Source organism: Artemia franciscana, chromosome 9 (genome assembly GCF_032884065.1).
Source record: "Artemia franciscana chromosome 9, ASM3288406v1, whole genome shotgun sequence".
Classification (NCBI taxonomy): Eukaryota; Metazoa; Arthropoda; class Branchiopoda; order Anostraca; family Artemiidae; genus Artemia; species Artemia franciscana.
In genome coordinates this window covers 25,627,331-25,639,838 of record NC_088871.1, presented here as the reverse complement: position 1 = coordinate 25,639,838, position 12,508 = coordinate 25,627,331, and the positions used below count along the sequence as shown (strand labels likewise).

General features: G+C 35.7%; 1 protein-coding gene across 1 annotated transcript in view; it reads right to left on the bottom strand.

Annotated features, from left to right (window-relative positions):
- The window catches only part of LOC136031198 (condensin-2 complex subunit D3-L-like), a 94,049-nt gene that overhangs the window by 39,382 nt on the left and 42,159 nt on the right, over nucleotides 1–12,508 (bottom strand). The window contains exon 6 of the mRNA XM_065710556.1: nucleotides 795–923. Within this exon, the coding sequence (XP_065566628.1) occupies nucleotides 795–923 (129 nt within the window). The remainder of the gene's footprint in view (nucleotides 1–794; nucleotides 924–12,508) is intronic.

Below are 12,508 nucleotides of genomic sequence, written 5' to 3'. Positions count from 1 at the left end.
TTCGATTATTTGACGCATTTTAACAAACGACAGAGCATACTCGGTTCCTGTTGTGGTTTTTCTTTGTTCCTTCCGTAGACCAAAGCTGAGTATATGCGTACACATAGCAAAGTTTAGGTGGCAACTAACATAAAACCGTCCAATAGTCCTTAGGAAACTTAAGGAAAACTAAAATACTCTAGGAGTTGCATAACTTTTGCAAACAAATCAGTGACAAACCCTGTGACAAACATTGTGACATTTACAATTTGTAGCTCAAACTTTAACTCCTGAAGTCCTTAAGCTAATTGTCTGAGATTGCCTTTAATTTTCTAGCTTATAAAAACTCTTACCCAGAGTAGTATAATTTTAGGTGCCAAACACAAATATTGCATATTAGTATTATTTATTAGCGTAGACTTTTTGACTTCATTCGTATCTCATCCCTGCCAAGTAAGATTTATAGTCATCTTAACATATCAATTTTCGAGATGGTAATCCCAAACAACAAGATGTAAAAGTTTGTAAAGTTACTGTAGTCAAAGTATAGTTGAATACTGAATCAGACCCCAAATCCTATGTGTTAAAGCAGTGCTTCTAGCTCTGGAATTAGAGCTTCCAGCTTTAATTCCAAGACTATGATTTCTATTAATCAGATTCCGTAGACATGTTTTTGACTAAAAAGAGGGTGTAACTACACCTAGTATATACAAAATCTAAAATTTATAAAAAAAATAATTTTTAAGAATTTAAAAAATATTTAAAATTTTTTAAGAATTAAAATTTTTTAAGAACTTGTTAAAATTTACTCATACCTGATGACCATTGAAATGGAAGATACTTTCAACGAAATGCTGAGACAATATCTTTGGCTTCCTAGGCAACAGTCTCTGAGTTATATAGTACACGGCCATCTCCTTCATTTTGGGATCCTCATCAATTACCTGAAAAGTAATACCAAAATTAAGTTACGAACATCAAAAGAGTAAATGTTAACAATAAACGAGAAACTGAGCAATCAACTATCATAATGAGGAAAATCATACTTCTTAATGATATTAGCTCTATAATTGGTATTGGACAAGATTTTTGATAAGTCTTGACAAGTATTTGTTTAGAGACGGATAAAGTTTACCAAAATTTTGGAAAAGACTAAAAAAAGAAAAAAACAAAAGAACATACAGGCCAGGGTCAACAATTCATCAATGACAAGTAACTAAAGCAGTACTTGAGATAATCAATGAATTGTCCATTCCTGTCAATCTTTTACTTATAAGTAAGGAGCAACCTAATATTCATTTTCCACTTCTCTAATGCTGCTTATTTTTACCACCATTTACTTAACGTCATTTCTTTGTCTGTTCCCAATCACAATTTGAGATGCTTATTTCGACACCTTCCTCTCATCCAATTTGGCTCAAAATTTATATACATTATTGCTTTACCTAATATTTTAATATTATGATGATATTTAAATGTCAAAAATGTTTAATCATCCTACAATTTAGTCTGTTATTTCAAGAAAACGTCATTCACCAAATGTTTTTTTATTTTTAGAATCTGTCGAATTGAAACCAGAAAGAGTTAAATAAATACTTCATAATTTTTTTTTGATAAGCCAAGTTTTACAAATAGACTAAACTGGGGAAAATAAGTTTTTCGGTTCTGAGGAATGCCGAAGAATATACATACTTCAAAATTGTCTAAATATTTTGAATGTTGTGAAATCTTTTACCCAAACATTTTAGAAAATTGCTAAGAATTTAAACGTGTGCGCATTTTACTTAAATAAAGAAATGTGAATTTGTCATCCACAGCATTCATAAAGTTATGCTTGTATTATAAATAGTTAGATATCAAAAGGTAATTGACTTAAAACGCACACCAGGTTTAAATTTTTAGAAAATTTTGAAGCATGTATATTTGTAATTCTTTAGAACTAAAAAAATTATTTTCCCATTTTTAGTCCGTTTTTAAATCGTGTTTTTTAAGTTTTGTTTTATTTTTTATAAAGTGTTAATTTCTAAGTACTTTAATGCTACTAAAATCAATCTGTATGCGATTACTTTCACTAGACACTGAAAACGTGACAATAGTCTAATTTCAAATTCCTGGCAATGTATTTACCATACACGGAATTTTGAAATGCTTTGCAAAACCTAAAGGTATCAAATCAAAAAGGTTGTGGCTTCAGGCGATGGTGCCCGCAGGAATTATATAAAAGGGATGTGCTACACCTAGTGACAAAAAATTGCAGCACCGAGCCGCCTGAGGTCCACACAGCTGCTCACGATGTTACTCGACCCAAATCAGTTCAGAGCTTTTCTCTTTAAGTAGGAAGATTCCTTTAAATCCGCTGTAACATCTTCTTCCTACCCCATTCGCAAATTTCCTGCTTTTCCTTTGGGCACGGATGGGTTGCCCAAAGGTACAATTTAAGATCAACCATGATCCTTCATTTGTTAAACGTCATCTAGCCATGTTCGACTGCCCTTAATTATAGCCCTAGAAAACAGGATCGAACCACAATTTTTACAGAATTTTGTGTTTGGCATACTGTCGCCCAAACGAGTACCTAGAACTACCCTCAGTAATGCCTCACTGAAACATCTACTTAACTTCAACGGCCTTTCAAAGCACCAAAGATTTGGGGCAATACTTGTCCATTTTCATGACAGTGTCATATAGCATACTAATCTTAGTTCGAAGTTTTATCTTCCTATTCTTCTAAACGTGTTTCAACTGTAGAAAAAAAAAACACCCCGCAACTTTACTATTTTACTTTTGACACATTCAATGCATTTACCATCATTATTAATAAAGCTACCTATGTAAGCAAAGTAACCTACTTGGCCGATAGTAGTGACTGCGCTACGGATTTCACCGGGCAGATAGGGGGGATGTAGAATTGGAGCTACTTGTCCCTCAAGACATTGTTACACGCACCTGGGTCTTGCGTAATACTCTAGCACAGCTGTGACGGTTAAGTACATCTATTTCATAGGGTTTGCTTGTTATGTAATAGTCTTTCAAAAATCCACGAGGCCCCGTCAATCATGATTTCCCTTGGTGTTACGTGATAGGCTTTAGGTTTTACATAATAGTTTCTTTGATTCTTGAAAAAACCTTTGAGGGACCCACCAAATCAGAATTTCTTTGCTTTTTCGAAAACCAGCAAGGGTCCTCCCAAGTAAGGATATGGTCCTTACATCATACCAATATTTTCATGCTTTTCCACCATTTTGTGCCAGCAAAAAAGAGATTTTCACCGCCATTTTCTATGACCAGAGCAGTAAGAGAGACTATTGATTTTCCTATGAACAAAGGCTTGTTGGTATCCCGCTATTTCCAGGAAAACAGAAGCGTCATGCGCTATTCTTCGAACGGGAACTGAGTAACTTTCTATTGTCTCTGGGGGGCTAAAAAAATGGTATTAGAACGGAAATTTCATCAGTCTTACATAAGACCTTGAACGTGACACAGCCCAACATTGAAAAGCGGATCCGTCTCAAAGATATCAACAGGCAAGCCTCTCATTCCATACCCTCCCCACACCAAAAATGTATGAATACCACAATTGAACCTATTATAATTCTCAATATTGGATAGACATCTAAGAGCCCCATCCCTTTTGCTATTACACGATTCTCTCAATGATTGAATAACCTTATTTTATCGCAAAAAATAAATTTTAAGCCCCGTCTGCAATTTCGATGCAATTTTTCCATAACAGGTACGTTGGGTTAAACCCTAACTGATGGCTTCCATCATGTAAAAGACTTAGTTTCTACTAAGTCTTAGTTTCTTAGTTTCTACAGCTGCCCTTCTTATAATTGCATGAAAGGGTTCTTACTAGCCAGTAAATTTGACTGCTCTTGTATTATGTGTGTTTGATGATTTGAAAATGTTTTCCTGATCAAATTGGGATGTCATGGTTAAACATAATCAACGATTTTTGAGGAGGGACATCTAAATTTCTAACTACGTCCATTTTAAGCGGTCAACATAATCTATTATTTCTATTTTACCGTGAAAAAAGGAGCGCATACTTTCCCTAACTATATTATAGAGAGAATAAAATCAAAAACCTAATCGCGGAATAAAAATACATACGATCAGGGATGCGATACGATCATGGGAAGTTTTCTATTAAAAACCCCATTTTATATTTGCTACATAAATCACCTTCACTTAGCTAGATTATTTGATTTTCTTTTTGGTTAGTTGAATTCATTACTTTTCTTTGAAAAAATTATTTTATCGTCGCGGGCGTGAACACTATGGTTTCTAACATCGCTATAGAAGGGGTGGGATTGCAATGAGTTAAATTTAAGTGAGAACACATTCAAATTAGGTTCAAGTTACTTGGAAAAAATTTTATCAAAAGAATTTTATGATATGCTTGAGGACATGATGCGTATGGACACCTACGCATAAGCTATTAGAAGCTCAAGAACCAGATATGTATGAAGAATGTTTTTTTTTAGTGTATATAGTGCGAATGAAAACACAAGTAAACATTTACAGACTGTGATATTTGCTAATTCAAATTTTCTATTAAATACCCCTCGTGACTAAGGTAAGAAAGTTTAAATTCCTCATAGAAGAAAGAGGTTTACACGTCATTTGCCATCCATAGTCCCGTATCATTACAATATTTTTTTTTATCATTGCAGGAGCGTGAAAACAATGGTTCTCTAGCATCGATTCAGAAGGGGTGGGTTGTAATAGGGGGCAAGTTAAATTTAACAGGGGGACGTCTTGAAAATAAGATGTAGTGTTTCATTATATGAAAAACAAAAATTTGATTTATTTTTAAGGAAAACCCTGACCAATGTCCTTCCCAAAAGCAGGCGAGGACAGGTGACGATGCAGCCCATGGCGAGAATGACAGGGCGTCCTGCAAAGCAGGGAGAATCAGAACACCCCCACCCTACACGGCCATGATGCGCTCTCTTCAAGACCTCCGGTCATTAAATATGCCCGACCTCAACTACAATATGGTGAAGCTGTCGGACCTTCTACTCTCTCCATGTAAGACCATTATGTGGGGGTTTCTACCCCAACGCAAGATGGAACTGTCGATTATAATGTAAGCAAAATTTATTTATATTCTCTCGTAAAACTTATTTATTACCAATATAGAACTTACTGTTCATTCTAAATAATGTATATTCTTGTTCAGACTAATACTTTGACATTAGGATCTAGCGCAAGGCGAGAACCTGAGACAGCAAGACAATGAGAGAACCCTTGTACGATGCCTCTGAGAGGTGGGTTTAATGGTATTACTCTATCCTACAAATAATCCCTTCTTTTCAAACTAATAAAGGTATTGAGAGGTTTTCACTATGATTTAACGGTAAAAACAATTTTTTTCTGGGAGCTATTAAGAACATTGATGATAATGCCCATCTTTAAAAAGTAACGTATTTCTTTTAGTTTACTATAGAAGCCTTTTCGATAGTTTTGAGGGAAGACCCCAGGGAAATAGATAAAAATAAGACATTCATTTTGGGTTAATACAGAAGGAATAACCAGGGTCTTTCTACTTCCAGAAAAAATGTATTCTAATTTTGACATCTTAGACTGTTCCTTCTAAGAAAGGGGATTTGAGGGCATTTTTTTTATAAACAGTTGAAATACACCATTCTTTTCAGGTTAATAACGGACCCTGGTCTGTTCGTTCTGAAGGGTCTGAGGATCCTTAGATTAATGACAGTCTTTTTAGTTTACTAGAGGGCCCCGGTCGATGTTGCTCTTGACGGTCCGAAAAGAAATAGCTACAAATAAGACATTCTTTTCAGGTTCATAAAAGCGGGAATAACTAGGACCTTCGTGCTTCTAGAAATAACGTATTCTAATGTTGAAGACTTAACGTTATACTGTTCCCTCTAAGCAGGGAGATTTGAGGATGTTGCCCAACAGGCTTTTTTCCAAGAAAGCCTAATTATATGAACGATATTTTAGTAGAATTTTATTGTTGCCAATAAGAAGAGGGATATGAGGAGCCAGTGGCACTTAGATTAATACTCTTTCCACTGCTTAAAATCATACATGCTTCAATAGGAATATTTTTTTTATTCTTCTCCAGGTTTCTATTAATGATGACCCAACATGGATCAAGAATCTGATGGCAGAGTCCTTCAGTGAAGAACCCTCAATAATGTCTCCCCTCAGTAAGTTTTTTAAGACTCTTTAGAACATTATATTATCTGAAACGTAAAGAGGAAGCACTCTATCTCAGATGTAACTGGTAATTTCTGATCTTGAAATTATAGCTCATAGTGTGGGTTGGGGGGGGGGGCTATGGCTGCAAAGAGTCACATTGAGGGTTCATGTGTGGTCATTAAATTCTTAGGTAGTAGTGTGGTCTCAATGCAACCGAAGGGTCACTCTTAAGTATGATGTATTTTCATCGAGACTAACATAAATTCATTCGCAGGATTAAATCAAGAGTGTTTCAATGAGGTAATAAGCTCTTATTGTTTACTAGGTTCACCTACTGGCGTTACCACCTACACCAGAGCTCTATATTGAGAACATATTGTCGCTGCCTTCAAAACTTTCAAAATTACCGGAATTATATCTAGCTGCCACCACTTTCCACAATATTTATGTTTTTACAGACACCTTTAGCACTCTCGCAAGTGGTAGTATTCACACGGATCCAGTAGACACACTACGTTCCTATGTCAGCAAGATTCGTGCACTCCTTGAAAAACACATTCGGGAGGCGGGAAGACGGGACAGCATAAAAGCATTCATGACTCCATAAAATATTCTTTTTAAAATAAATAGTCGGGTGATGTTTACTTGCATTAACTACAAAAGAAAATACGGACACTTCACCCAGACTTACATAATTTTGAGGGTTTTTCGGATTGTTCGTAATACAGTAAAAAAATCATAATGAAAATGGGAGCGGGTCAGTGGTTTTGTTTATAGTAAATCTAGATGTTAATGTGACTAAATTCAAGAAAGACTTTGTTTTAAGAGGTGGGAAGAGAGATGTGTAAAATATAATGTAGACTTAAGGGTGAGTGGACATTTACGATAATTTCAGTTCGAAACGGACTTAGAGTGCTTCAAGTATTCAGTCCTTGTCGTAGGGCATAAATCTTTGAAGATGAATGGCATTTGTAAGACGTATCTCGAAAATTTGCAACCTAATATGGGAGAGGGAGGGGGCAGTCTCCTACAGTCGATTTTGATTATTTAAAAGGGCAATATCCTGTAACACTTTAAGGGGATAAATATTTTTGAGAGGGTCCATGAACATTTAAATATTGTGGTTTCAGTGTTACGGTACAATACAGAGTATGAGGAGAGTCAACTTAAAAATGAAAAGGGGCTAATATATTCAGTAAGGGCTCCCTTAATTGAATTGGTGAAACACTGGGTATGGCATCCTTACAAGCCTGTCAGTGAACCTGATATAATTAGACACTTTTTCTAAATCCAAACATTAGTTGGGTTTTAAGTCGAGGGAAGATGTATGCTTCACGTCATTACTGTAAAATGGGTCTATCTGCTTTCCAAACAGGGCTAAAACTAAAACATCACTTTAGGCACTCTAAGCATCATGGATACCAGTCCGTGGAGACGGTTTTGGGCAACAATGCCATCTTACATCTTAAGAATTTTCAGAATTCGCTCTTGCACAGCGACAAGGTGGTGTTAGACATCGAGGCCAAACTCATGGATGTTTGCGATCCATGAAACTTGAATCGTGTTAAAGAACATGAAGTCATTGCAGCCTCTTATGGACATGCTCAAAGAGAATCGAGTAATACAATGTGATTGGTAGCGGTATTTGAGATATCGAGTGGGAAAGATTGGGTAGGCGCAGCTATGGTTGCACTTATTAAAACTGCCAATAAGTTAAATTCACGACAACGCATCATAAATTACCCAATGACTCTATCAGCAGAAGACGAGTTGGCAATCAAAAATAAAGATATGTGTTGGGTTTGTAAGAAAAAGTTGGTTGAGGGTAGCGGGGATATGTCAGTCTATGACCATGATCACTCAAGCAATCCAATTTTATCTGGAGGTAGAAACTTTCCGGGGTGGCACATAAATCTTGTAATTTAAATGTTAGTTTTTACCTTTTTTGGTTTTTTTATTCTTTTGTATTAATGCTAAAGCCAAGGTTCGAACCTGGAACCTCTCGGACCTAGAACCTGGAACATAACGCTTTACCAACTCAGCTACTTCGGCTTGAATACATTCGTTTTTGAGTTGGTATATGATGAAATAATTCAGACATCATATGCGGACAGACAGACAGACACACAAACAAACAACTTATTTTTATATATATATAGATTATACCCTGATCATCTGAGAGGTTGCTGCTCTTTGAATTCAAATGAAAAACACACGAAAATGGTAATACGTACTTGAATAAAATCTATTTTTTTAGATTCCTATAATTTGTTCCCCAAATCCCTAAGTCAACTCATTCAAGTACAGAACAGCAACGATTTTAATAGTTTCCCCCTCCTCAAACAGCGCTTTTCGGATGGTGTTAAAAAAAGGGGAATTTTGTAAAATTTATCTTGCAAGTGATGTATTGACGTTCTTGGATATTGTCTGTAAAACACGAAAAGAATTTACGAGGAATATAGGTTGGATCTGGGGTATTTTTTTCAACTCCTCATCTGATGGCGGATTTAATTATCAAAATAAGCGATGAAAAAATAGGTCTGATCACCGACGTCTGATCTCACAGGATAACCAACTGCTCAATGTATACAAAGATAATGGATATATATAGAACATTTTTCAATGTTGACTCTCTCACCGGCAAAAAAAACAGACTTGCGAACAATAAAATGAATGTCTTCTGTGAGGAGGAATAATCGAATGACGTCATAAAACTTGTTTAGACAATATTTTTCGACTTATTTCTTGTTGCTCTGGAAAATGGACGTGGGTAGTGGGTAAAAGGAAAATCACAATATCATTTTGTTTTGTTTCAATTAATATATCAAGAAATTGAGTAAATGCGTCTAGGCCACGACATAAAAGTTTCATACAATATTCCAAAGACGGAGACTCATTTTTCATTATATCGTTAAGCATTATTTGAGAAAATAGTTTCCTTTGAAGAGATAACCCTAGAAAATCATCATCTAGAATAAAACATCTTTCCAAAGTCCCTAAATTTTGTATGGTTTTTTACTGCTCAAATCTAGTCATTTTTAATTCTGAAACTCTCACTACCGATTATAGAATAGCAATAGATCTCACTAGTAACAAACTTGCCACAAAGCATAACTGTTTTTCCGACTTGAAATTGCTTAATGATATAACATATCGCGGAAACAACTTTTCACATTCTAGGGTTAGCCGGCAACCCCTTGTAATTTCTACTGCAGCATTAGGAACTCTAGGTTTCATTTCACCATTGCTATCGCCTTCAATACCCAATAGAGTGAAAGCATCCATTACTAGGGAATAATATCCTCGATATTGACATGATGAACTCTTTTTCAATACTGAAGCAAATCATGCAACTCTTGCAAGATTGCGTCGCCCTCATCTATAAATATTGAACCATGATCAATTTTTTACAAACGGGACTTCCTTGCTTGACTATCGGACTCTGACATTCTCTATTACGTAAAATACGAACAAATTCTGATTCGGCGGGTCCCTGAAAGTTTTTTTTTTAAGATTCAAAGAAACTATTAGGTAAAACCCAAAGCCTATTACGTAACGACCAAAGAATACTTGATTTGGCGGGGTCTCGTAAGTTTTTGAAAGACTCTTGCGTGTGAAATCCACCTAGGACAACAATAGCAATTGTTAAAGCACTTGTGGTAAGCTCTGCATCAACGATACCCTTTGGCTTTCAGTAAAGCAGTTGGTCAAAGGTAATAACTGGAGTTTTTCCAGCTCAACTAGCACGCTCGTTAGCATGTATAAATGTAGAATAAGCACAGTAGATCAGAAAATCAGAAATGATTATCCATTCTTTTCCAAAATCGGAAGCCTAGTCCTAAATAATATCTCACAAAATATTTCTACTCAGTGCTCGCGGTTACCATTTTATTTTAGTCTTCTTTTCGGAGGTAAATAAAACAGCACAAGCCTTTTACATAGCCTTGAACCCAGTCACGAAGCAAGTACTATGGTAAATGGCTCCAGTGATTAGATCGGCAAAAAAATGGCACTAAGGAACGGAAATAGCAAACTGGAGGGGAGAGCGGATTCTAGAAAACTGGTTTGACATTAAACTGTTCGACACTTATATTCTAAGGCGCCATTCCTAGGTTGGTAGAAAATGATGAATCAACCAGAAACGATTGAAATAACTAGTTCTTATAGGTCAATTTTCACAACTGTTTTAGGTAAGAAGAGGTACTTGACTACGTAAAATCAAGTTTTTAACTTTATTTTCGAATTCGCCACCATTCATTTAATAGGTAACGATAAAAAAATACGACAATCTCTTAATTCCGAGTTTTAACCCTGCTCCCCGTCTTTTTAGGGTGGAAATGGACATAGGGTACGGAAAAATGGAAACCTGAACTCAGATTTGGAGTCGGTATTCTTGATTCGATAGGAAACGATTATTTAAATTCCAAGGTATTTATAAAAATAAAAATCGATTTCCCCCTCATTTCCCCCTTCAAGAACAAATTTGGGACACTTGTAAAAGGGGGATTTTGGTATTCTTTTTTTGTGTAATTCGGCTAACTTTTCTAAGCATTTTGGTCTAAATTTTTTTTTTGCAATTTTCCGAGGTTTGACCGTTTTTTTCCCGTACATTTCCTCTAATATTTGGACACCTCACCTCTAGCTTCGTAAGTACCATATTTCAAACGCTCATTTACCATAATACTAATGCTCCTCATTAATTTTCAGACCATTCAGTACCATTCATAACTTTTCCTTACTAAATAAATTTTCCTTAACTTCCAAATTATAGAAATATTTCTCGGGATTTCCAACAACTTTATCATAGTTTAGTAAACTCTAAAAACATTCTCTCCTTTGCTCCTTAACACGCTCTTTCTCATTAATTGAGGCACCGTTCTTATCGTTAACTGGGACTAGTCCGGCCTGATTACTTCCTTTCGAATTCTAACATCCCAACATAATATCTCCATTACGCCGCCTGGCTACAGGCTACAGTGCCTCAACGATTTCACTCATAGTTTGATTGTACTTCTCCTTAGTTCATACTTCAATGTCTTCTCTATTTTCCGCATTTTCCATTTATTTTCGTAAGACCTAATAATAAGAAATTTCTCCATGAGATTCTTCTTTTCTCTAACTACCAAACTTATAACTTTTTGCTAATTTTCCAACTTTCCTTCCTAAGACATCTTATGTTGCTCCACAAACTATCTTTATAAAATCATTCCATCCATTTTCGACCTTATCAAATTCTAAAGTCGGCAATTTCATATTCAGTTGTTCATGGAACGTTCTTGATGATGATCTTTAGTTAACATCAATAACAGCGCACCTTTAATCCAATCCCGCCCTTGGGCACCAATAAGAGGGGTAAGTGCCTCCCTACAGTTTCAGCAATATAATTTTGAATTATTTCATAATAGAATTAACGCATTCTAGACTTTCAAAACTTACTTTCTCTGTATCTTCATTAGAAAAGAAATGAGAAAAACCTCCCTCTCCTCTATGCTTTCACGAATTGGTATCCCTGACCCAGCCGGTTTCTGACTTGCAATAGCATAATCGATGTGTTTAGCCGTCTAACCGTCATGCGAATGTATTGTTAACTTAGGGCACCTTTATAAGATGACGAAATACCTATTTCCTATAAATAGATTATTGTCCTTGCAAAACTGTAGCAGTCTATTACCATTTCTATTTGCCATTCCTGCATCAAATCTACCTATTCTAGGATAGCATACATTCCCTATTTTTACCAGCCAGGGTATTAGAGTCCCCCAATTAAAGTACTATATTTCCATGATTGAAATAAGTATACCTGTTGAAAGGTACAGATATTTGACAGTAAAAACGTAACTGTGATGGCACATTCCTCTTTTAGGGAACGAAGCGAAAACGCCTCTTCTTTGAACCTGACAAAAATAGGCTTTGAATCTTTAGTTAAGAAGACTCCGCGTCACTGGTAAGTATATCAATTAAAATCATAAACCGCGAGTATTTTCCAAGAAAACTGCCAGAATTTCAAATTGGATGCTTGACTCCTGCAAATCTAGATTTTAGCAACACTTTTGTCTGCAAAGTAAAATTAATCTAGAGAGAATAGTTTCTATTTCCCAATCTGCAGACATTTCCCAAGACGAGAGCATGTCTTGTCTTGAAAGGTAAAATGTTTGCTATCTAAAAACCTTACTACAAAAGAACCTAGTTCACTACAAAATTTTGTTAACTACAAAAGAACCTAGTTCATCAACTTTTGAAACATGAACTGGAAGGAAGTTCATATCGAAAATTAATTTTTGGGATTCCTTGGGAAGAATAGAATGGCAACAGAAAACTGTTAAGGCTCGTGATCTTTGGGAGAAAACAGGAAAAACAG